The 25929-nt window shown below is 40.2% G+C and overlaps 1 protein-coding gene across 3 annotated transcripts in view; it reads left to right on the top strand.

Moving 5' to 3' along the window:
* The window catches only part of tnksa (tankyrase, TRF1-interacting ankyrin-related ADP-ribose polymerase a), a 99581-nt gene that overhangs the window by 47719 nt on the left and 25933 nt on the right, over nt 1-25929 (top strand). For 2 of the 3 annotated variants that reach the window (XM_046867533.1, XM_046867532.1), the window contains exons 6-8: nt 19698-19718; nt 22625-22719; nt 24694-24760. In XM_046867533.1, coding sequence (XP_046723489.1) covers nt 19698-19718; nt 22625-22719; nt 24694-24760 — 183 coding nt within the window. The remainder of the gene's footprint in view (nt 1-19697; nt 19719-22624; nt 22720-24693; nt 24761-25929) is intronic. The other variant, XM_046867534.1, reaches the window with a different exon arrangement.

Raw genomic sequence — 25929 nt, 5'->3', positions numbered from 1 at the left:
ATATATATATATATATATATATATATATATATATATATATATATATATATATATATATGAGTCTATTTTTTAGGGTTTTAAATTTTTATTTCTAATCAAAAGATGAGTTTTGCAGCTTTACACGTTCCTAAGCCAACATAGTTTACGAGAGTGATGTGCTTGCGGATTGAGTGTCAGCCACCGCAACAAAATCTGCTCCTTTTTCACCATTCCCTGAGTCCCGGTCATTTTTTCCCCCCTTTCATTTCATTTAAGTTTCTATGCCAAAGACTTTGCAACATTTAAGAATGACTGATTAGATCTTTATGAATATTTATCCTGTCCCTCGAGGCTGGGTTTCCAGGATTCAAGTAAGATCCGTTTTTTTGCGGGGTAGAGAAGGGCACATGGCCGTATCCGAGAGACACTCATGCATATTTATTACATTTTGATTATTTCCCCGTCCTCCTCTTGAAAATGTCATATGAAAATTAGGCACAGTTATAAGTCTGAGTATTTTCCCTGTACAGTCGATACAGAGCTCATGAAAACGTCCCAGAACGCCTTGGTGCTGTTTGTTTTGCACCGTTAATCATCATACAGACGTTGTCCTCTGTACTTGCGAGACTGTTCTCCGAGTCTTGTTTGATTGAAAATGATTTGTCTGTTCAGAAAGCGCCGCTAAACTTGGAACTTGTCATGAATGTGTTTGGAGGTTCAGCTTGCAGAATGAGATCTTCTAGATCAAATTTGAAGAAAGAACGACACATTTTGTCTGCATTTTCCAGCCATATGTGGTTCTTTCTTAAACTTTTACCACAAGGTTGGAGGCATACAATTGGATCGGAGGTATTTGGGTGCCGTAGCATTGCATTTCCACTTCACTTAAACTCGGAGACCCCAACCTGTTCCTGCATGACGATGAAGATACGGTGTACGTTGGTTGAAGTGGAAGATCTTGAGTGGCCTGCTATAGAGCTCTGATCTGAACCCTATTGAACATCTTTGGAATGAATGTGAACACTGACCACACCCCAGGCCTCCTTAATATACATCAGGACCTGACTTTACTAACACCTCTATTGCTGAATGAGCACAAATCTCCACAAGGATACTTAAATCTAGTGGAACATCTTCCCAGAATAGCGAAGGTTGTTATAACAGCAAATGGGGACTAAATGTGTAACGGGATGTTAAAAAAGCACATGCCAATCTGATGATCAGGTGTCCACAAACTAAGAGTACTATTAATTGATTTGAGTGAGCATCACAATGTACTCTCGCTCTCGCTTTCTCCCTCTCTCCCTCTCTCTGTCTCTCTCTCTCGCTCTCTTTCTATCTCCCTTCTCCTCCCAGTAAAAAGCTTCAATTTAGGGAAACTCTGGCAATTTGCGAAGCTCAGCCAATACAGTAGTATTAGAAAGTAGTATTATGCAATAAAACTTTTAAAAACGTTGTATTTATTGTGTTAATGAGTTTTTATATTAAATAATACTATATATATATATATATATATATATATATATATATATATATATATATATATATATATATATACATACATACATATATATATATATACATATATATATATATATATATATATATATATATATATATATATATATATATATATATATATATATATATATATATATATATACATACATACATATATATACAGTACAGACCAAAAGTTTGGACACACCTTCTCATTCAAAGAGTTTTCTTTATTTTCATGACTATGAAAATTGTAGATTCACACTGAAGGCATCAAAACTATGAATTAACACGTGGAATTATATACATAACAAAAAGTGTGAAACAACTGAAAATGTCATATTCTAGGTTCTTCAAAGTAGCCACCTTTTGCTTTGATTACTGCTTTGCACACTCTTGGCATTCTCTTGATGAGCTTCAAGAGGTAGTCACCTGAAATGGTCTTCCAACAGTCTTGAAGGAGTTCCCCGAGAGATGCTTGGCACTTGTTGGCCCTTTTGCCTTCACTCTGCGGTCCAGCTCACCCCTAAACCATCTCGATTGGGTTCAGGTCCGGTGACTGTGGAGGCCAGGTCATCTGGCACAGCACCCCATCACTCTCCTTCTTGGTCAAATAGCCCTTGATGCCTTCAGTGTGAATCTACAATTTTCATAGTCATGAAAATAAAGAAAACTCTTTGAATGAGAAGGTGTGTCCAAACTTTAAGAATAAAAATAAATATTTAGTGTTATTAATTTTTTAAACCACATTATTAATCACGATAATTTTTAAACATCCAGCTTGTGTGGTTTTATTTATTTATTTATTTATTTATTTTGTTTGAGCTGGGTTTTGGATGAGACTTATCATTTGGTTGCGCAGTACATATTTGCAGTGATTTCTGTAGGACTGTGTCCATCCCATCTGTTGTATTCCTTCATCCCGGCTTTGTGCACGTGCAGACAGCACACAGTGTGTTTCTGATAAACCGGCGAAGCCTCTATCATGCAGTAGAAAGAGTTGACGGCGTCACTTTAACCAGCACCCACAAGCTGGATTTTCTCTTACAAGGCCCCGAGCAGGAGCGGAGGATAAACCAAAATCAGTTTCGCTTCCATCGTCTTTGTTAGGAGGATTTCTGACTGAACCTGGTCTGAACCGTCGTGCAGCGCAGTGGAGCTGCAGATTAGCGTTATTGAGTCTAAGGACCTGCGGCGTGCCTCCCGGAGAGAGCGAGCCAGGGCGCAATATCCATCAGTCACTCCTCTGCTGTTAGCTGCCAGCTTTATTCCACACCAACTGTTACTGAGACTCTTCATGAATAATGCTCTTCAAGGTAGAGTGGCAGACTGATGCCTGGCCTGCACTACAATGTATTGATCTCTCTCTCTCTCTCTCTCTCTCGCTCTTATTTGTAATTTTTTTTCCCTTATTGTTTACGCCATAAATCATCCTCCCACACACTTTAAACACACACAGAAAACATTTGCAAGCATATAAGCGAGATGAATTTTGTGTAAATTCGTAGACATACAGTACACTATAATACATTTATGGTGAGTACATGTGATGTACAGTATTTAGCATTTTATTTAGCCTTTATTTTAATCAATAATTATATTTTTATTAACAAGTTTCATTATTTCAACGTAAAACTCCATTAAAACAATTCTCTATAGGTTTTCGGTAAATCGTGCTATACGCGAGAGGCCGGGAAAATCAGCCAAACTAATGAGTTATGTGGCAAACGCGATACACCGGGGGCGCGAGACTCGAACCGCGGTAAAGCGGGGGACTACTGTGTATAACGTTGTTGTCTGTGAAGAAGTTTATGAGCTCTGCTTGAGCATTGCAGCTTATTTCTAAATACTCATTGCAGGCTGTTGCAATAGTTTGCTAGGGGCCGCTATCTCTGCTCCAGACAGTGATGCGATTTATACACAAGTGATTTCCTACCAGATTATTTTATAATAAAAGGAACACCATTTTATTACGGACCCCGACGAGACTTGTTTTGACCGCATCGGCGGCGGAGCTCGATCCCTGGAAGAACTCTCGATCGTTCATTTTGCCGCAGGATTCATCACCACCTTTCAGTTCTTTTCCGATGTTTGCTACGGTTTTAAAAGGTAATAAATCCTCTGTACCGCTCTCTCCTCCGTCCTCGCACCAGTGGATGGATGTATTTGGCAGCGCTCCTGTACCGCTTGTGTGGCTCCTACTTCCTTTTTTTTCCGTTAATGAGAAATTCTTGGTGTGGCCCATAACTCAGCGAGCGATCCAGACTGTCAGGTTTCTTTCTTAACATGAGGAGAAAACAGCCACGGCCTTTTCTCCATGCAGGAGCGGCATATGGAGGTGATTGAGGCCCAGCAGGTTGCCATTCTCACTGTTATTTAGCAGCACGCTTCTGAACAGCTCCACCAGGGCTGCCTTTATTTTTACTCACCTTTGGTGTTCTAGATACACACAGAGAGAGAGAGAGAGAGAGAGAGAGAGAGAGAATGCACCAGGAGTTCTTTCCAGCTGTCTCTTAATTATCAAAAAAAACTGCCATCTTTCCCTACTAGACACCTCATTCATTTATTCAGTGTTGCATTTCTCCATTACAGATGGCTTTTAGTTTAGTTTTTTTTTTGCGATAGTGGTCATCATCCTCTGGTTGTGTGTGTATGTGTGTGTGTGTGTGCGTGCAAGAGAGAGGCAGAATCGACGTTCACGGGGCTGCAATTTATTGCCTGCTAGTTGCCGTCCATGCCTCTTTTATGTGGATTAGTGATTGAGCCGGTGCGCTTAGAAGCTGATATTGATTCGGTTATTTCTTTCTTTCTTGCTTTCATCGGGTCGCTGTTATATATTGTAGCTTATATTTAAAAAAAAAAAACGCGGACATCTAGTCCATGCCTTTTCAGGGACACAGTGCGTAAGATGAATAAAGAGCTGATAAAATTGATTTGGGTGAAGTAAACAACGAATGTATTTATTTATTAATATTTTTTCATAAAGCAAGCGAGGGAGAAAATAGTAATATATCGTACAGGTATTTATATAAGTTCAGATATAAATAAAATCACAGATTTTATGTGTGGCTTATGTTTATTTAATTCAATTCATTTTTATTTGTATAGCGCTTTTAACAATGAACATTGTCTTGAAGCAGCTTTACACAGATAATGTGGTGATTAAAAGTGAATATGTTCTTTATAAGTGTAAGTTTGTCCCTGATGAGCGAGCCGGTGGTGACTGTGGCAAGGAAAAACTCCCCAAGATGGCATAAGGAAGAAACCTTGAGAGGAACCAGACTCAAAAGGGGAACCCATCTTCATCTGGGTTGCACCGAATGTCCATTTATAGCAGATATACGATGTTGCGTGGTACAGTGATGATGATCAGATGCAAACTGTAGTCCTAAATCAGTGTAGCAGACTGTTGACATTAACTACAGTCCAATCCATCCTTAAAGCTCTTGTTCTTACTTTGGAATTTCATGGAACCACCCAAGGCGTTGATGGGAAACCGTCCCCAGCTGCACAAAGTGGCCTCCAAATGAAGAGAACACTATCCAGAGGCAGGCCTGGAAGAAGTGGGAAGATTCACGGAGGAGAGAGGAGCAGGAAAAGTGGTCACTGGAACCTCAGGAGCATGTTTATCTCGACCGTTTATCACCATGTTCTGTATCTCATTAAGTCGCAGATAGAGGCAGATCATTATAAAGAGCGTTGTTCTTTTGTTAATTGACTTTTCAATGTATTTTTTTTCTTAGTTAATCTGTGTCACAGTAAAGTAGTTTTGTAGGTATAGACTTAGCAAAATACAGAGCATGAAAATCAGTTGATGGCTGTGAGACCCCTACATTATATCACCATAGATTTTCTCATAAGCAGCAGTATTTCTTTCTGATTACTGAAAGATTTTCATTACACTATAAACATCCAAATCATATTCACAATCTTTTTTGTGCTTGTGATGTACAACATAAGGACAAAAGTATTTAGACACCTGATTTTTTCAGTAAATATGGTCATACCATAAACTTTTACCACCGATGTTTAACTTCATTTGACCCTTCCAGCATGATAATGCGGCTGTGCACTAAACGAGGTCCATGAAGATGTGGTGTATGTCGGTTGTATTGGAAGATCTCATGTGACCTGCTCCAGAGCTCTGACCTTAACCCTATCAAACACCTTTGGGATGAATCGGAATGCTGTTTTGTGGAACATCTTCCCAGAAGAGTGGAGGTTAATATAGGAGCATATGGGGAGAAAACATGAAATGGGATTTTCAAAAAGCACCAATTGTACGTTCCACAAAGTCTCGTTCACGTAGTGTAGATTCTGTAACGGTCTGTATTCCAACCTACATGTGACTGCTATAAGGCCGACACTAGAGACTCCTATAAACGTAAAATTACTTAGCTTTAAATTAGTTACTGAGAAGCCTCTTGTGTACAAGTCCTTGTGATTAAACTGCAGCTTTTATCAACTGTAATGTTTTAGTACGAGCATACTTGTGTTCAAATTTGGACTATTATCAGAGCCGCTGACCAATCAGAATGCAGCATTCAGGAGCCCAATTTATGACATCATAACTTACGTACCAGTGGAAACGGCAGTACCAGTCATTGTCCCGTGTTTTGGTCACGTTTTGTTTCCCTGCGCTTTGTACTAGCATAGCCTGTATTGTGGCAGGCTAATGGTACGTTTGGCCACTCTTGGCCACGCTCATTAGTTTGCGCACCGTGCATCCACCAGCTGGCGCTGCTTTCAGACGCTCCTCTAACGAGAGGTCATAAGGGAAGAGCACGATGCTCATCTGAGCCACAAACACACAGTCTGGTTCAAATGAAGGTCTAAATGAATTTGTATTGCTGCTTCTGGAGCACAGCGTGTCAGCGAGGTTTTCTCATCTCGTCGAAATTGAAAATTACCATCCAGCGGAAAAAAAGGGCCGTGTTTTCATGCTTGGCGGGTTCCGCCGATTCCTTCTGCGTCGCCGATTATCCGCGATGCTGTAGTGTGAAATTAAGGAACGTTTTCACGCAAACGATTCGGATATGCGTAGGAAAGCCTTTCACATACTAATGATAAGTGGCGTGGCAGGTTTACAGTGGAGGGGGGAATAAAAAGCTCAGCAATTTGTCAGCTTTCAGTTTGGGCTTCACCCAGTTGCGCAGTAATTTCATCGACCGCAATAGCGACCGAGCAGTTAGAAACGACACACATTAGGGATTAGTGGTGGGCAAGCTGGCAAACCTTGCACCAGTATCCTCTAAAGACTTTATCACGCTGTGCATCACGACTAGAAATGCTTTGCTTTGTTGGAAAACAGTGGAGCCGTAAACAATTTGTGACCATGAAAGATCCAACAGGGAAAATGACTTGAAAAAGTCATCATTTAAAAAAAAAAAAAACGCTTATGTGCCACTCAAAAAATGTTCTCTTTTTTTTTTATATCACAATTAATTTGAGTCTGTTATATGACATCTACCATATAGGGGGATTATCAGGGTTTTTACATGCTTTGTGTGTAGGTAGCTGAGTGATCTCGGTTTGGCATAACACACCAGGAGAAAAGCACTGACCATGTCCCAATGCGTGCCTGTACTCAAAGTCATCCATGATTGGCCAGTGTTGCTCTGATTGACAGGAGGGGAAAGAGAGTACTTCATAGCTATTACCTTGACTTAAGAGCGCAGTCAGTTATGCTCATTCGGACTCATCAGGATTCAAACTTATGATCTTAAATGCACAGGGAGGGCTCTTTTCCTCTGCTAGATACTTTTCATTGTGTTGTGGAACATTCCTGGGACACTTTTGAAGCAATTGTTTTCACCAGTTTGGTTTATTTTTCCTTTTTTCTTTTTAATTTGTCTAAATAACACAAGTATTTTACTGTGAAACCACAAAATGTAAATTTTAAAATTGTTCCTGTGCAATACTGACTTTTACAAAGTGCTGACACTGGACAATTCCCTTACATTAAAATAGTTTTTCCATAAAAAAAAGAATTCCACAGATTTCCCTGTTCAATAGCATCATATTTCAAAAGTATACTTATTACTCTTAGAGCATTGTACGAAAATGCGAGCAGTGTGTCAGCAATAACGGTCCGTGGGAAACACAATGCCCTGTGTTTTGTTGAACGGACTAAACGAAACGTCGCAATTTTGTAATCGAATTACTCAAGTTATTCGAGGAATCGTTTTAGCCCTTCTACTTTTAAATCAAATCATTCAGACCAATCAGAACGAAGGATTCTGCAGTACTCTGATGCAACATCACGAGCTACGTGTTACGCGGGTTAGACTTTTGCGTGTTGTTTTGTAAATCCGTCCCAACGCACAGTCCATGATCCTGATGATACATTCGATATATCATGTCGCTGCTGCCTACATCAGGGACGTTATTTAATTTCCATTTTTACAGAGCTGTTTATCACCAGCGATGCCTTACAGATAGCTGCATAAATCATCAGAGCTAATGCACGCTCGCAGGGGAAGTCATTTAAGAGAACTTTGCTCTTGGCTGGTATCATTTTGTTTTCTGTTTGTCATGGAATTACAGATGGGTTCCTCTGTTTGTGTATGTATTTTTTTTTCTCCCCAGAAATGAGGCGATTCATGGACGTATCCAGGCCCTGAGCGAAGTTTCCTTTTAATTTGCACCAACTTTTTTGCTGAGTTTTCTTTGATTTTATTTTTTTTCTTTCCCCATCGCACATGAAAGCCAAAGGTCTGGAAACTTATTTTCCTTGCTCCAAATTGAAACAGTCTGAATTGGAGCTTGCTTTCTTCAGGCAGTACTTCACTCTGAGCAATGTAATTTCAAGGGTTTCTGGTTTAGGCACCACAGGGATCGATCGCTTTTCTTTGCTTGAGATTAACATCGCAACTAGCATATTTTGATAGTCATAAACCATGCTGGGTTCCCAAAGCAGATTAATTTGGTGAACATGCCGTTACAGAATTCTCTTCCTTTTAGATGCTGTTTTTTTTTTTTTTTTTTTTCTTTTGGAAGACCTATAGCATTATAAGCCTGGAGGAGCTCCTGATCTCTAGCGCGCCCGCTAGACTGTTACGAATTCACGTGTTTTATATGCTCTGTGCACGTGCCAAAGGTGGCACGTGGTTTGTGTGCTTGTGTCACGGTTTCGCCCACCCTGAGAATGAAGTATCCTGTGAAATTGCAGTAATGTGAAGGATGGAAAGAGGACATCCTTCAAATCACAGCATGCACAAAGCCCAGGGAACTGTTGGACACAATGTTCGAGTTGGTCGTGTGCCACGCTGAGCAGGTCTTATCCAGGCAAAGCCAGTGTTGGACTGCTATGAGTTGTCCAGCTTTGGTGGTGTTCAGTTATCATGTTTAGGGGAACTGGTGTAGCCGATTAATCACTAATTAAACCATGATGGCAGTTGCCCAGCACAATACATGCTTCTTCTTTTTTCTTATCTGGCTGGCTGTCTTTATCTAAAATGGAAACACCAGACATTGTTAATTTCCAGACTGAGCACTCATTAGCCCCAGTCTTATCAGTTCAACACAACTCTCGAACAGTCTCAGAGTATTAAAGAAGCTGGTAGTGATAATGCAGAATGAAATTATCTTAAAAAGTAACCATGAAAATAGAAGGTGCACATGATGTCTTAAAAACTGACTTCAGGTCTGTGTGTACCCTTTACATAGACAGTATCTCACAAAAGTGAGTGCACCCCTTTACATTTCAGCAACCATTTTAGTATATCTTCTCAAGGTACAATACTATAGAAATAAAATTCTGATATATTTTACTGCTTGTGTAGCCGTAAAGATTTGCTGTCCTAGAACTGCTTTAATCCTCCTGGGCATGGAATTCACCAGAGCCGCACAGGTTGTTGTTGGAATCCTTTTCCACTCCTCCATAATGACATCACGGAGCTGCTGGATGTTAGACACATTGCGCTTTTCCACCTTTCGCTTGAGGATCCCCACAGGTGCTCAACAGGGTTCATGTCTGAAATCATACTTGGCCACTCAATCACCTTTACCTGCAGCTTCCTCAGCAAGGCAGTTGTCATCTTGGTGGTGTGTTTGCGATTGTTATTATGTTGTAAAACTGCCGTTTGGCACAGTTTCTGAAGGGAGGAGCATCGGGTTCTGCTTCAGATTGCCACATGTTGGAATCCATGTTTCCCTCAATGAACCGCAGCGCCCCAGTACCAACAGCACTCATGCAGCCCCAGCCCATGATGCTACCACCACCATGCTTGATTGTAGGTCACCACACATGCTGGACACCATCTGAGCCAAAAAAGTTTATCTTAGACCCATCAGACCACAGGACATGGTTTCCAGTAATTCATGCTCTTGGCAGGCTTCAGCAAACTGTTTTTCTTCAGCAAACTGACAAGCGGACCTTCCGCTTCTGCAACCTCTAAAGCAATGCTGCAGCACTCATACATCTGTTTTTTTGAAGCAGCTTCTGCACCTGTCGCACAGCCCAAAGGCTTAACTTCTTGGATGGACCCTTGTGAGGCCTGTCTTGGAAAACCTCTGTATGACCCTGTCTACTGTACTGTAACTCAGTTTCATGGTGTTAACGATCTTGTTATAGCCTCAGCCATCTTTGTGGAGATCAACAATTCTAATTCTCAAATCCTCAGAGTTCAACTGGTCAAGCACTCAGCAAGCCCCCAATCAGTGTAGAGCGCACTCTGTTTTGAACTTGTTTTGATTGCCGCTTTGTGGTATCTACTCAGCACGAGCATACAGTACAACAGGAAGCAGAACATTTTGAGAGTAATAAATGATTAATAAAACTCCTGACTGTAACTTGCCACAGCACCTGTGGCCTTATTTGCGTGATTTTTAATATCTAATACAGTGGAACCTCGGAGCTCGCGAGGGTTAGGGACCAAGACCGGTCGCGAGTTCCGAATTTTCGCGACCTTTTGATACGCCCCTTCCAACCCAGTAAAAACCCAAAGAACACTATACGAAATCGATTTAAATGAGTAAATAACACTATTTCACTCCATAACACTTAATTATTAGACTATTTTAACAATACTTTATGTAAATTAACAGCAATTACAATGCTTAATTAAAAAAAATAAAGTACAGGTACAGTAAAGTATGCAGTAGAGAAGTACAGAAAATACAGTACAATACAGTACAGAAAATACAGTAATGGGTACTCACTTTATATAGTATGCTGAAGTGTGTTATAATGAGATAAACCTTGATTAGAAATGTTAAAACTAGCGTTTTGAGCAGCTCGCGGTTGCTCACGAGCCGATCTGAATGAGAGTCGCCGGTCGGAATGAAAGTCGCGAGCATGCGAGGTCGCGAGCGCTGAGGCCGCGAGCTCCGAGGTTCCACTGTATCTAGTCATTTTAATATCCATCAATCAGTGACTCATTATTATTCTTTTATTAATAGATCTAAGAGTAACATTAGAGTTGATTAAGCGAGTCTTGTGACAAAAATTATAAAATGACATAGCAATTATAGAACTTAAATAGATATTTAAGTACATTTGAAGGCACATACCTTTTGAGCTTTTACCACGTAAAAGTTTAAAGGGAGCACTTTCACTTTTACTGGAGTAATATTTTACTTAGTGTATCTCTATTTTTTACTCAAGTACATGGTTTGTGTACTTTGTCCACTACTGCTATCATGTATTAAGTACTATATTTCAAAAGGGGCAGGCGTTAGCTGCCACATTTCCTCCAGAATAAGAATAGTTTTTAAGCATTAGACACTCAGGACATAAATCAAATTTGGCTTGAAAAAAGGCCATTCGTTTGATTTGAGGGATTACAGTAGCTATAAATTTCACACTCGTTCCTGGGACAGGTTTCTCCAGTCTTTAGTTTTATCCAGAAATGGCCAGGGTGGCTGCAGGCTTTTACTACAGCTACTGTGGATGGCCACTTGATAATTGGTTGGAATACTGCTTGGTTTTAATGAAAGCCTGCAGTCACATCATCCCTTTCTTGATTTGGAGGAACAGAACTTGGCCACCAACCATTTTACATTTATGGCATTTGACTGCGATAAGTTAGATTTATTTAACTTGTGCAGCTGAGCAATTGATGCTTAAGGGCCTTGCTCATGGACCCAGTAGTTGCAGCATGGAGGTGCTAAATGAAAGAACTCAATAATCTCAACCCTCCTATTAGCCAGCTCTATGTTATTTATTGTTTTATTTTTTTAATTAAAAAAAAAAAAAAAAAAAAACACTTGAGGATGAAGGCTGGGGTGCCAAGGGTGCTTCCTTTCAGACATGTAAAGCCAGCCAATTATAGAGCTGGTCTGTGCCATGCTGAGCTCTTTTCCAGTCAAAGCCAGTGTTGGAGAACTATGAGTTGTCCAGCTTGGGTGGTGTTCAGCCATTGTGTGGAATAGAACTGGTGTAGCTGTTTCAACACTAATTAAACCATGATGGCAGTTGCCTTTGCCCATCTGTTCCTCATGCTGAATCACAGGGCAGCTTAATGCAAAAGGGAGATATGTACTGTCTGCCATCTTCTGCAAACAGGATCTCATAAACACAGGGTTGGCAAACGTGGCTGTACTTGTCAGGGATAAAAGAGCATTCTATCCATATTACCCAGAGAGCATGGCCACTTTTTAGCCCAGGGATTATGATGCGGAGTTGGTTTTTCAGGAGTTGGGCTCGGCCCCTTAGTTTCAGTGAAAGAAAGTCTTTAAGACATTTTGGACAATTTGGGGAAAGCCCGTTCCTGTTCCAACATGACTGCGCACCAGTGCACAAAGCAAGATTCATAAAGACATGGATGAGCGAGTTTGGTGTGGAAGAACTTGAATAAGTCTTGACCTCATCCCCGATAGAACACCTTTGGGATGAATTAGAGCGGAGACTGCGATCCAGACCTTCTCGTCCAACATTAGTGTCTGACCTCACAAATGCACTTCTGGAAGGATGGTCAACAATTCCCATTAACACACTCTTAAACCTTGTGGAAATCCTTCCCAAAAGAGTTGAAGCTGTTCTAGCTGCAGAGGATCTGCAAACATATTAAACCCTATGGATTAAGAATTGGATCTTAAAGTTAATTTGCATGTGAAGGCAGACGAGCGAATACTGTTGGCAACATAGTGTATATCATCCTAAGATCACCAGAAATCTGTTTATTACCTCTCATTAGCTGAACTCCTCCAATCAGTGAAAATAAGAGGCCTTCACACGAACATCGAAACTTGGAAAGCAACCGTTTGAGTTTATTAAAAGATACACCGCTGCTACTATCATGTGCCTCCCTGGGGAAAGATCATAGACCCCGAGCTGGAAGCAGATCCGCAGTCCTCTACTGTATAATTCTCTCAATTTGTCCTGTTCCACTCTACCGTCCCACCTGACTGACAGCGTGAAGTCGCATTTGCCCTCGCCGATCACTCACAGGGCTCATGTACAAGCCTGCGAGAAACATTAGCGCGCCGAAGAGATGGAGAGCAAGAAAGACGTCTCGGTGATTACCGCCGCCCTTAAAGATGGAATTAGCAGGACGAGAACAGACGTCATTATCAAGAGAATAGATGTATGGAATCCTAGCAAAGGACAAAGCTTTTATCTATACATTTAAAATGCAAAAGTTGATGCACGAGTATGCTAACATGGCCATTAAGACTCTTGGCAATTGTTCAGAAATAATGGAGGCATAAGAAGACTTTTTATTTTTTGTAAAGCAAAACCAGTCTAAGGCATACGCAGATTAATTTGTATAAAGAAAGGCCACGCGTATGTGGCGGGAGTGGTAACTGTGCGCAGCGGCACAGTGATTTCCGAGGCTAAACACTTACGGACAAACATCACAAAATTCAAGAACATTCCCTTGAAACCTCCGACATCTCAGGTCCCTGAAGGATGGCGACATCTCAGGTCCCTGAAGGATGGCAACATCTCAGGTCCCTGAAGGATGGCCAACTCGTTAGCTCATCTGACTCATATGACTTATGAGAACCAGGAGAGCGGTCTTTTTTCTTTTTCCTTTTCAAGGAATCAAAAGGGGAACAAAGAGTAGAGAAAAGAACGGGGATGAGACGATGATAATGGCGAGTTAATTACGGATGACAACAAAGTAAGCAGTCGGAGGAAGTGGAGCTTGATAGGTTTATTAAGCTGTCTAGGAAATTGTCTCGTTAGCTCGTCTATTCAGCAGGTGCACTCCATAGAGGTAAAGACTAAAGAGATTTTCACATGAATGCTGGAACACGTTAAACATCTTGGTTTCTATCTAACAAACGGACCAGTTTTAATTTATTTTTTGCATTAGCTAAAGTGGCTAGTTGACTCTTCATTTCAAATGCTAAAATCTGCTTACTTAATATGCAACACATGGTTAAAATAAGAACTATCAGAAGCTCATTGTTGTGTTCTAAAGTCTCCAAGCTTTTCCTTTCAGAGACAGTTCCAAGCGAAGACCCGCTTAGCAAGCAAAAACCATTAACTACCAAAGGAACCCAGAGGAAGTGTGTGTGTTATTGCTGTTAATTACTGTACATGCCTTTTATACTGCGCAGTTAATTTAAGAAGACTTCTGGGGACTGTAATGAAGCCTTCTGTCTCTCTGCCTGTCTGCCTCTCATTCCTGTCTGTCTGTCTGTCTGTCCTCCAGCCACACTGTCGCTCTCTCTTCCTGCTTTTCTTGATGTCTGTCTTTCTCTTCTTTCTATGTCCTTTTCTTTATTTCTTTCATGTCTGAATTTATTTTATTTTCTGTTGGTCGGTCTGTTGGTCGGTCGGGCTGTTTGTTGGTCGGTCGGTCGGGCTGTCGGTCTGTTTGTCGGTCGAGCTGTCTGTCGGTCGGTCTGTCTGTTGGTCGGCCCGTTGGTCTGCCTGAATGAATGTTCGTTCATTCATTCTTTCTTTCTTTTATTACTGTCATTTTGGCCTCCACTGTAAATAGAATTTTCTCTTCTGGCTTGTTGACCGGGTTAATGGTTCTAAGTGGTTCGATCCAAGCCGTGGTGATGAACCCGGATTCGGAGGGTGAAGTTATCGTGCAGCCTGTTCACTTTTAGGTGAAAGCATTTTACTTGAGCTGTACATATCCACGTTCTGTGAATTTACTGAGATATTCATTTCTGTCCCTCACACCACCTGTCTGTGCTTACAAAGTGTTTCTCCTGAGGTAAATGGAGAGCTGCTGAGGTAAGTGCTGAGGTGAATGATCTGAATGTGGCAGTGGAATCTGTTGGTTTGAAGGGCAATCTGCAAACACGCTCCTCCTGCTCTCCTCCAGCGTGTGCGATCTGGACCAGCTGAGTCAACCTAAAAGATAATGGATCTTTCCGGAGTGTATTTCATTAACACAGCACGGTGAGCGTGTTATCACGACGCCGTGTGCCGCGACCGCGCACCAGGAAAGGCCGATCACTCATACCCCACCCACTGCAGAAACCATCAATCACTCCTTTGAGGTTTATAAAGAAGAGTCAACCTTTTCATTTTTCTCCCCTTCTTCTCTTTTACTTCAGCTCCCACTCAGATGTGTAGATCTTTATCTCTGTCTATCTATATTTTGTAGACAGGCAGACTCTCTGCAAGCTCCTGCACAGTCGTAGGTGAATGCTGGCGCTTCGCACCTGAAGTGGTTCACGTCTCTTTTGCTCTCACTACCACTTTATAGCTCTTAATTGCAAAAAGCATTCGTCATCTTCTACGCCTTTGTGAAACAGACCTGAGAGACAAGCAGAACCCTGATTGGGCCGCCGGTCTCGACGGGTTGCTAAAGGGTGCGAGTGCTCTGTGGAGACCTCCTTTAATAGATATGAGGAGGACAAAGGTGCTTTCTCTTCCACTGGCAGAAGTATTATTTTCCAAGTGTACGACGTGAGAGGAATTTCTCTTGGTCTTGGCATAGATTGCAATTTGAAAAGGATAGAAACTGTATTGTGGTGGATTAGAAGGCTGCTGTTGGGTGTGTTTTCTTTGTTATTTCCAGTAATTCCTCGCAGGAAAAAAATATATAGTAAATGTTGTATGTTCGAATCATGACACGTTTTTTCACTTTCAGAAATGAACATTTGCTTCAACATGAAATATATTTTGCTGTTGCATTTATATGCAATTATACCTTTTTGTATACAGAATCTCTCACCCAGCCCTCATCAAGCTCCTTTCCATCTCACTAATATACTCTAAATATCTACCATAACATAATTTTATTTTGTACTTACCCTTTTTCTTTTTCCTAATAACTACCATACATACTGTACATTCTGTGGTATTGTTGCTTGTGGAGTAATTCGAGAGAGTGGACTGGGGGACATAAATCTTTTAACATCATAGGGTTTACATCAGGAATCTGGATTAAAGGTGGTGAGGAGGAAAAGCTGTCAGGATTCCCCCAGCGCTCAATGCTTTATTTATGCGATGCGTGTCGAGTATTGTGAGCAACAGCATTGAATTTATTCTGTAACTTGTGTTAGAATAGTGAGGTTGATCGAAACAGTGTGCCCGGACTATTATACATGGTAGTGATATATATTATTTTATTTGCATGTTAGAAAGCTTCTTTAAAGAGCACCAGAGATGCTCTTTAACAACAAGGGTTTAATGGAAAGTAGCTACTTTAATTTTTTTTTTAATTTATACATTTAAAAAAAAAACTTTTACTTATTAAAAAATTGCCTACTGACATTAGCAGCTTTGTGGGTTTTTTTTTATTTATTTATTTATTTATTTTTTTATTTATTTTTTAACACAGATATAACCTATATTGCAGATAGTTCTCAGATATGATGCAAATTAAATCAAAATCTCTTGAACACAGCACTTTGGAGCTTCTTGTCATTGTTTATGAGAGTTACGATATTGGGAAAAGAATCTGCTTTATTACCGCAGGGTTGGACGCAGTAAACCTGGGTTTTGGTGTCATTTGGGAAGCAGGTCAGAGCGATGAGCGATCGCAGAGCTGACTAATGTCTTATTGATCTGGTAGGCATGAGGAGCATCGTGGCTTCAGCTTGTTTTTCCCTCCAAATGCTTGGTCGCCTTTCCTGGGTCCAAAGGTTTATTTTAAGCGCAGACCTATCTTCCTGTCGCACTATGGAAACAACAGGCAGGGGGATGGGAAATCACTGTTGGCATGGTTACAGGTCACAATTCCTCCATGGCTGGAAGAGTGAAACGCACGGAAGTGTCCCTCCGCTCTCATGCTGGAAATACGGCTGTAATTTCTCTACAGCGACGTTTGTAGCTCCTTTGCATCTAAATCACTTTCCTTTAGTTGGATGTTCTTATAACAGCTCTGGATTTGTGTCCAATGCGTCTCACCTTGATCGAGGTGCCGTGCCGGAGCTTGGCAGAAACCATCGCATGCTCCATGTGTGTGTGCCATTTCACAATCTCTCGCTTTCTCTTTCTCTCCCGTTTTTCACAAGTGCCTGATATTTTCTGTCACAGATGAGTTTTCTCTTTCTGCAGTCCTGGTATGGTTATGTTTTTTCCTTCTACAGTGTCAAATGTCAGGAAAAAAAAGAGTACTGAACCGTACCTTTCCTAGCCGCACAGTCGGTACCTCTGACTGCTCGGTTTTTGGATTTAATTGTTCCTCATATATGAATTAGGGCTGCACGGTCTGGGAAAAATGTCATGTTGCGATTATTGCGGTCGATATGCGATTTGCGTTATAATAATTGGTATCATGTGTCCAGTTGATTGTTTATCAAGGAAACTTCCCACAGATTAGTGATAATGCTGAAATGTGTATTTGTAAACCTATAAAGGTTTCAAAATGAATACTTTTTTACTCAATGAAATATTTGCATTGTCATCATTTTTTTTTCTTTAAGGTACAGCTGAATTAAATAAAACAATAAATAAAAACTTCTTGAAACATTTTGCCCAAAACAAACAGGGACTCTTCTTGCCTGTGCCTATTGTAATTATTTAACTAGATTATGATTTGGGGGGGGGAATACCGGGCAGAGCTGAGTGCATGTATAGGGATGTGTATGGGAAAGCAAAGGTTGCCAGGTGAAGGTGCGTCGATCCGCGAGTGTTCCGTGTTGGCGTTGAGGAAAAATGTGCCTTACCGCGAGTGGGTGCTTGTTTCGGAGCCTGCGTCTGAACAAAATGGTTGTGGCGAGTTGGATTGGACTCAATCACCATCCCAAGTGAGGAGAACTTTTCTATAGCCCTCCTCCATGGAGATCACACCACACCGGATCACCACTGCCATCCAGAACTGAGCAGTTCGCATGTTTAGCTAGAGACAGCGAGCGTCAGAATCACCTGCTGCTCCGGTTGTAAACACAGACTGTCAGATTGAGTTTTGGGGTCTGTCACGCTGGCACGTGTACATTCAGTTTGTTTACTGTGAGTCTGCAAGCTCCTCGTGGTGACCATGAATATTCACCCTGAGGGCAGAAGCAGAATTCTCGCTTTAATTAATTAGTTGTTTTAAAAAAATTAATTATTTGAATTACCCCTGAACATGTGAAGGCATAAGTCTTGTACACTTGCTGTAGACAGCTTGGTGGGCGGAGCCTGTGCGTCCGGGCCCAGAACGTGCGACCTGAGAGATCTGGTGCACACACAGCCATATGTCTATATATAATATAACAAATGTCACGACATTTTCCTCTACGCCAACTGTCTTGAGGACGATCAAACAGAACTGCATTTATGTGTCGATATACATTCCCGTAATATCTAGTTCAAATGTGTGTGAGTGTACAGAGTGTGCGCGCACAGCCACATTAAATAGTAAGTGCATGTGGGAAGCTGTTATAGAAAAGTCCCCGATGCACTAGTTAATGTACAAAGACCCTGAGAGGACAGAAAGCTTTGTCAAGGTTACTCCGATCCTTTTAACTCACTTTTTACTTTCGGTTGTTTGTCTCATTTTCAAATCCCCACTGTTATTATGGCAAAAAAAGATACATGATAGAAATAGAGACAGTTCTGAATAGAACTGGGCAGATCTCGAATATTTCTTTATACATACAGCATCGCACTTGTTTGAGTTATGGTCGTGTATAACAAATGGAAAGCTGAGAACAATAGTAATTAAGGTAAATATATACTATGATATATTAATGAATGAATAATTACTATAAATACTATGTGGTGGTGGAGTAAAATAATCAGTGATGAGGTGCTGTGATGAAGCAGTGAGTAGAGAAGAGGTTTTTTTTTTTTGTTTTTTTTTTACAACTGCACATAAGTCCAAGCAATTTGCTTTTAACTCCATGCAGAAGAACATCATTTATTTATTAACACACATTATAACAGCTGTAAACAGTCATTCTCGCTCAGCCATGATTTTTCTTCTTCTTTATTCATGTTTGTTTCATTTATTCCAATGCAATAAAACGACAAAAAGAAGCAAGGAAACAAACAAAGCGTGCGTGTCCAAAGACAATTGGTACGGGAGGCTTCCGTCAACGTTATATAGACCATCTTCCTATAGAGCACTTCACGTCTTATCAACAGTTATACACTGCAGTCAGTGTTACTATAGAATTCAATCAAGCTGGGGATTTGTCAAAGCTGACCAATCATATTGCAAGAAATGTTTTACTTTTTTTTTACTTTGGGTGCGAATGTTTATAGCTTATCTGAGATATAGCAAGAACTTCTTTCAATAAATTAATTAAAATTCATCGAAACAAGCTTTTAGGATGAAGGGTGTAACAGTAACTTTAGAGGAGAAAGTCCTGCTAATGCTGTCCATTAGGTTAATGAAGGACCAGTTTTTTTCCCCCACAAAGCCAATCACAACCAGTATCTCAGCTTTTATTATGCCCACAGGAATGTACAAAGTTTCCAGCCAGTTCACACTGCATCTGAAACACACGAACAGACTGCAGCCTCTTCTTGTACTATTATAGATTCAGCGTGCATGTTGCTAGAGGTATAAAAGGGAAGAGTGTGTGTGAGAGTCGGCAGTAAGCCACAGCTGTGCGAGTGCTGCTGGGAGTCGTCTCTCCTACATCAGGGGAAAGACAGAGACGTTTCACGGCTCAGAAAATCAAAGACGAAAAGTTCGATTTGGCCTCAGTCACAGTCGCAGTACTGCGGCTGCACAAACTTTGTGTACACGCAGTTCGCACAAAACAAATAAAAGAGGGAAGGAAAGTAAAGATGCCTGTTCAAGCACATTGTTGAAATTACATGATGCAATCATTATGTCATTGTTTTGTGTTTTTTTTTTTGTTTGTTTGTAAATTTTTTTTGTTTGTTTTTTTTTTTTTTTGTGATTCTGCCGACATTGTCTCAGTCGACATCTCAAAAAATGCTGGTAAGTTATTTTCAGTAAGTTATTAGATTGCACTTTCAGTTTTGTGTTGCTCATTCGGTGTGCTGGCTCCGATTCCTCATCACATTCTGAATGGATTTGGAGCTGCTTTTATTCAGTTTGTTTATTTATTTTTACATTTTGCTTTAATTTCAGTCATGTGCCCACCGTCCCACTGTAGTTTCCTCCTCCCTCTCATGGAAGCTAATCACACCATGCCTCATTTCTTTCTTTCTTTCGCTCTTTCTTTCGCTCTTGCTCTTTCTTTCGCTCTCGCTTGCTCTTTCTTTCTCTTTCTTTCTTTCTTTCTTTCGCTCTCGCTCTTTCTTTCGCTCTCGCTCTTTCTTTCGCTCTCGCTCTTTCTTTCTTTTGCTCTCGCTCTTTTTCTGTCTTTCACTCTCGCTCTTTCTTTCTCTTTTCTTTTGTTTGTTCATTTCGTTTTCGTTGTTTAGGTTTTTCTTTCTTTCTTTCTTTCTCTTTTTGTTTGTTCATTTTGTTTAGTTTTAGTTTTTTGTTCGTTCTTTCTTTCCCTCTTTTCCTTTTTTTCCTTTTTCTTTCTTTCTTTCTTTCTTTCTTTCTTTCTTTCTTTCTTTCTTTTTTTGATATGATTGCTACTTTATAGTCTTAGCTATGTCTCATTTCTTTGCGCTCTCTAACACCGTGCAAGCTGATTTCTCCAGCGAATTTTTTTTAGTTTCTTTTCATCCCTTCTGATTCTTTCTGTTGGTGTGACTTGCATGCCTTGGGGGGGACAAACAAACAAACAAAAAAACAAAAAACCCAGATTGCCTCTGCATTTCGTCAGCCTCCCACGAATCGAAGGTCTCATTTTCCTGCGCATCGATTATGCACTGATTTGTGTGTTTCATTTGTGAGCAATCCATACGGTCCGTGGCACTAATCCAGTCTCGTGGGAAGCGTGTGCCTTGTGCCTCCCATGCATCCTTTTCCATGGATCTGTTCCATCATGCCTGTTCGAGATCACGTTCAAAGAGTTTAGCTCCACCCCTTTTTTGTTCTTTTTCTTTTCTTTCGGAATTACAGCTTCTTTCATATAACCTCTGATAGGTCATGAGCACAGATGCCCAGAGCATGAACGCTGCCTGTGCCTGGCTGTATATCACCGTGTTGCTTTACCACACATCATGACCTCTTGACGTGTGCAATGATGCGCTTGTTTGGTTTTTTAATTCTTTTGTCTTAATTTGGCATGTTGACTCGAAATCCTGTCCGCTTATGAAATGACAAAAATAAAAATCCCAAATCTGATCAGTGTAGAGAGCTGTTGCGTAAAATGTTCAACCAACTGATATGAAGCAGGAATAAGAATAGAGTTCAGGTTTTTTTTTTTTTTATGTCTCCATCCATACAAATATAAAACTGATTTAATTCCAGCCAAGCGATAGTATAAAGAGGAAAGGCGAAAAAGAAAACCGACCAACGCGAGGATTTATAGAAACACGAAGGTTTGACGATTGATGGTCTCTGCAATGAGGGTTCGATCGTAAAACAAAAAGCGAAATAGAATTGCAAAACACGCCACAGTGTGTTAGAACATCCTGATCAGCAGCCTCGAATAATGGAGTCCTCGGACGTTTATAACATCGTAAAGCATCCGGCAGCATGCGTGCAGTGAAAAGGGACTCGAAACCTCTGCTCGATGCATCTGAACGAAAAACCTTGATGTGTTGTGTGAGGAAGAAGAAAAAGCAAATGATTAAAAAAAACATCTGTTTACATGTGAACGGGACCCCGCACGGGAGTTGTGTGTTCACACTGTTAATTATTTATTTCTTACTGTTGTCAGGCAGAAAAGTGACTCATTCGACTGCTGTGGAACTTTGTGCTTTCTTGTAGCGTTCACACAAAGCACACACAAAAGTATGCTTAGGTCGGATTTTGATTTTCGAATATTATAATATTTGTTTCGGCCCTGGTTTTTCCCAACGCTGCAAGTTTCCGAATCCCGTTATCGGCAGGAAATTCCCAGCGACATCTCGTTAGGATTAGTGAGAGCAGATGTGCAGGTGAGACGGACTAAAGGACTGAAGAGCTGCTGCACGACCCTCTTGTTAGCTAATGCTGTCCTCAGGTCATCAGACGGCTTTGTATGTAATGCAGGAAGTAATCTTGGATGGTTTTGAATACCATATTGATCGAAATCCTGACGTGCGACTGGTTCAGTGAGGAGTTTGTTTACTACCATACGTGACTCTAATGGCCATTTTGTCTAATTATCTGAGGGAAACATTTATTATGGGCAGGTCACGTATTTTTTGTGATTTCTCCATCTTTTTTTTTTAGACCAGATCGTGACAGAACAATAGAAAGAAGATTTGCCTACTGTTACTCAGTGTTCTATGGTTATGAAGAATTTCCTTTTTTAGAAAGGTTCAGTTAGGGATGATGAAAATGAATAGTCAAAATGGGAATTTTCCCACTGGTGAGCATTCCGAGCTGGTGGCTTTGTAACCGCACCACTTATTATCAATGCAGCGTGTTAATCAGAACAATGGCGCTTTCCATCTTTACAATTCCTTCCAGCTAATTTTGTATGGCTTTGGAAGTTCAGCTATGAGGATATATCACGATTAAATAGGGATAAATGGTGTGCAGCAGCTGTTAACATGCTTGTAGTCTGAATTGCCTGCATTAAGCAGTTGAAAGCAGTCGGATTACACAGGGACCAACGGCCAGAGGAGGTTATTTGTTATTGGACTTCCTGAGGGAGAATGAAAACCTGCTTCATTTCTGTACTCAGCCCCCAGACTGCACTGTAACAGCCAAGTGAACTCGTTCAGTGTTCATGTCAAGCCGCTTCGTGTCCTTGTTGATGCTTATATCTACTGCTCCGGATCATTTTATTTTACTAAAAAAGCATGCCCTCTGTCTTTTCTCCCCCCCTGTAGTCGACTCCACTACATCTGGCAGCGGGATACAACAGAGTCCGGATCGTCCAGCTCCTCCTGCAGCATGGCGCCGACGTGCACGCAAAGGACAAGGGGTAGATATCACTCCACTCGCCTCGAAACGTTTCCCGATTCAAATTACAACCTCGATTTGATTTAAGGACTATTGTATTTCATTCTCACACAAGGCATAGGGTCACTGTTCCTCCTTATTCTCTCAGACTAATGAGCATAGAGATGTACAGCCTGACCTTTAATACAGCTTTTTCTCAGTGAGTCTACAGTCAGTCAATGATGATTCTGGTTATATATAAAAAAGAGAAGAAAAAAACCTAAAACCGAACAATGTCAAATATCTAAAAGAGCCAGTCTTTTTCTAATCATAGTGAGCATATAGTCTGAAGCTTCACTGAGCTCTGAGATGCTTTTCTGCTAACCATAAATACCAGGGGTGATTATTTGGATTACTGTAATCTTCCTGTTTGCTTGAAATAGTCTATCTGATGCCCTCGAACCTTCAAAAATCCCTTCAGATGTGCACAAACGTGTTTAATATGAAGTGTGAGCGTAATATTCTGATGCTTGTGTTGTTTGTCGGTGAACAAATTAAGTGGCAATACAGCACATGCAATTTCAATCTTTGAAACGAAAAACAAAAAAAACCTCCACCAAAGTGGCCTAAGAACGACTTATTATCCACTGACATCTAGAGGAAAATGAATTTAGTTTATTACCCTTAGAGGAAAAAAATTAGGACATTAGATTACTAGTCTGATTTCCCTGTATCACGTCTCTTATATCGTTAGAAAAAAAATCTACAATCAGTTCCCTATAATGACAAAGTGAAAGAATTATATATAATAATTATAATTAATATATGTAAAATGTTGAGTTAACTCGTGATTAATCGCAACTTAATCGCACATTTTTATCAGTTCTAAATGTACCATAAATTAATACTTTTTACGTTTTAATACTCTAATCAACATGGGCATGGACAAATATTAACGCTTTATGCAAATTTGTTTATTGTTGGTGAAACCAGACTCAACTTAGAGCATAAAGACACAATATTCTTGTAAATGTTTTAAAGTAATTGTTGTGTTTCCACACGGACGGTTATAATTGCCGGATGTGGTCATCATGGTGGATTTTGATGCTCGACTTGAGATTTGGCGCATCAGTAAAACAAATATTTAAGAGATTACAAATGATTTTTCTGTGTGTGTGTGTGTGTGTGTGTGTGTGTGTGTGTGTGTGTGTGTGTGTGTGTGTGTGTATATATATATATATATATATATATATATATATATATATATATATATATATATATGAAATTTGTTCTCCCCGATTTATTTAATTGTATTTAATAAATTTAATTTCTGCCAATTTAATTAATATAATCTATCTAATCTATAAAATATGATTTTATATACTATTTAACCAAGCAGACATTTGATTTTAAATTGTTTTGAAATTGTAAACTGTTCAAATGTCAGTAATAAGTTGCGTTAAACATCTAATGTACTTTCAAGTCAAGTCAAGAAGCTTTTATTGTCATTTCAACCACATAAAGCTGACGCAGTTCACAGTGAAATGAAACAACTTTAAAATATATCCAAGTTTAATTTTAATAGAACTGTCTCCCAACCAACCCCTCCTACCACCCCCGGTTCCTCCTGCCCCCCGAATCGCCATCGGTCTTGTGTTTGAATGAATAACATCATATTTGTCATAATATCCATTCAGCTTCTTTGCAGTCAACAGATTATTTTTCACGTCAGCTCACTCAGTGCTGATGAATATTGATTTGCTACTCCAGGCCCCACCTAGATCTTGTTTTAGCATTTGTAACGTTGTGTGCAATAAAATCAGCATCTTTACCCCTGGCTGATTTCCACCACTCTCTCCCAGATTATTGGCGTGAGCGCATAATGACAAGACATATAACCTGATAAACCTGAAGACCAAGAAAAGCCTAATTGTACCAGTGTGTTTGTTTTAATATTTGGGTTGTGAAGTGGAAAAGAAATCATTTTTTTTTTCTTTCTTTCCTCTGTCCTGTTCAGTGGTCTCGTACCTCTGCATAACGCCTGCTCCTATGGTCACTATGAAGTCACAGAGCTGCTCTTGAAGGTAAGAATCACACACTGGTCTGTCACCTGTTCCTGAAATACACTAAATGAACAAAAGCATTAGGACAACTGATTATTTTGAATAAGATGTGGGAGCATTGATTTTTTCCTACACTTCAACTAGGAGACCCGAACCTGTTCCAGCATGACAATGCCCCTGTGCATGATGGCTGTTTCTTTATGGGGTTGGAGTGAAAGATCTCAATTGGCCTCTTTTAGATTCCTGACCTCAACCCAATCGAACACGTTTGGGAAGAATTGAAACACTGATTGTACCCCAGGCCTCCTCAACCCTACATCAGTACATGACTTTACTAACGCTCTTGTTCCTGAATGAACCCAAATCTCCACTCGGAAATCTAGTTGAACATCTTCCTAGAGGAGTGGAGGACTAAATGTGGAATAGGATGTTCAGAAAGCACATACAAATCTCATGGTCAGGTGTCCACAAACCTTCGTCCATGTAGTGTGTAGTAACAATTACATGCCGATGTTACACTAGTATACAGAACATTTACAAGCAAATCAGGAGTGACATTAAAATATTATATTATAGTCCGTTCCATAAATATTTGGACAGCAACCGGTGTTTATTTATTTAATTATTTTTTAACAGTCTATAGTATATAAGAGGTGAAATTAAATAAATAAATTAAAAAAAAAAAAAAAAAAAAAACGAAACAAAGTGCAGACTATCAGATTTACATTACACATATTTCCATCTCGATCATGTGAACATTGTAGGTGATTTGACAAAAATCACAAACGTGCCCATGCGCAGTGTGTTCAGGTCAAATCGGGTCCGAAGCTTTTATTCATTTTCCGTCCCCTGCCATTAAGCGTCCTTCTGTCCTGCACCTGTCTCACAACAAAACACTGTGAATTTGATCAGATTTTAATCACATTAACGAGGAAGCTGTATCTGTAATGTATTTAATAATAAATTAACTGACTTAACTTGTGTAGAAATATGTGTTAGACTGTTGCTCGGCTCTGGGGCAACAGTACCCCCCCAAACCCCCCAACCCCCAAAAGGGGGAAGAAGAAAAAAAAAACGAAAAAAAAAAAAACCAGTGCGTCTTTTTCATATCGTTTGTTCAATAAGGAATGAAATACTTGCACTGGTGCTGTTATAGGAAAAGAATCGATCATGTGGGTGATTTCCTGAGC

Source organism: Silurus meridionalis, chromosome 15 (assembly GCF_014805685.1).
Source record: "Silurus meridionalis isolate SWU-2019-XX chromosome 15, ASM1480568v1, whole genome shotgun sequence".
Taxonomy (NCBI): Eukaryota; Metazoa; Chordata; class Actinopteri; order Siluriformes; family Siluridae; genus Silurus; species Silurus meridionalis.
The sequence above is the reverse complement of the archived record's forward strand: the minus strand, read 5'-3'. Positions and strand labels throughout refer to the sequence as shown.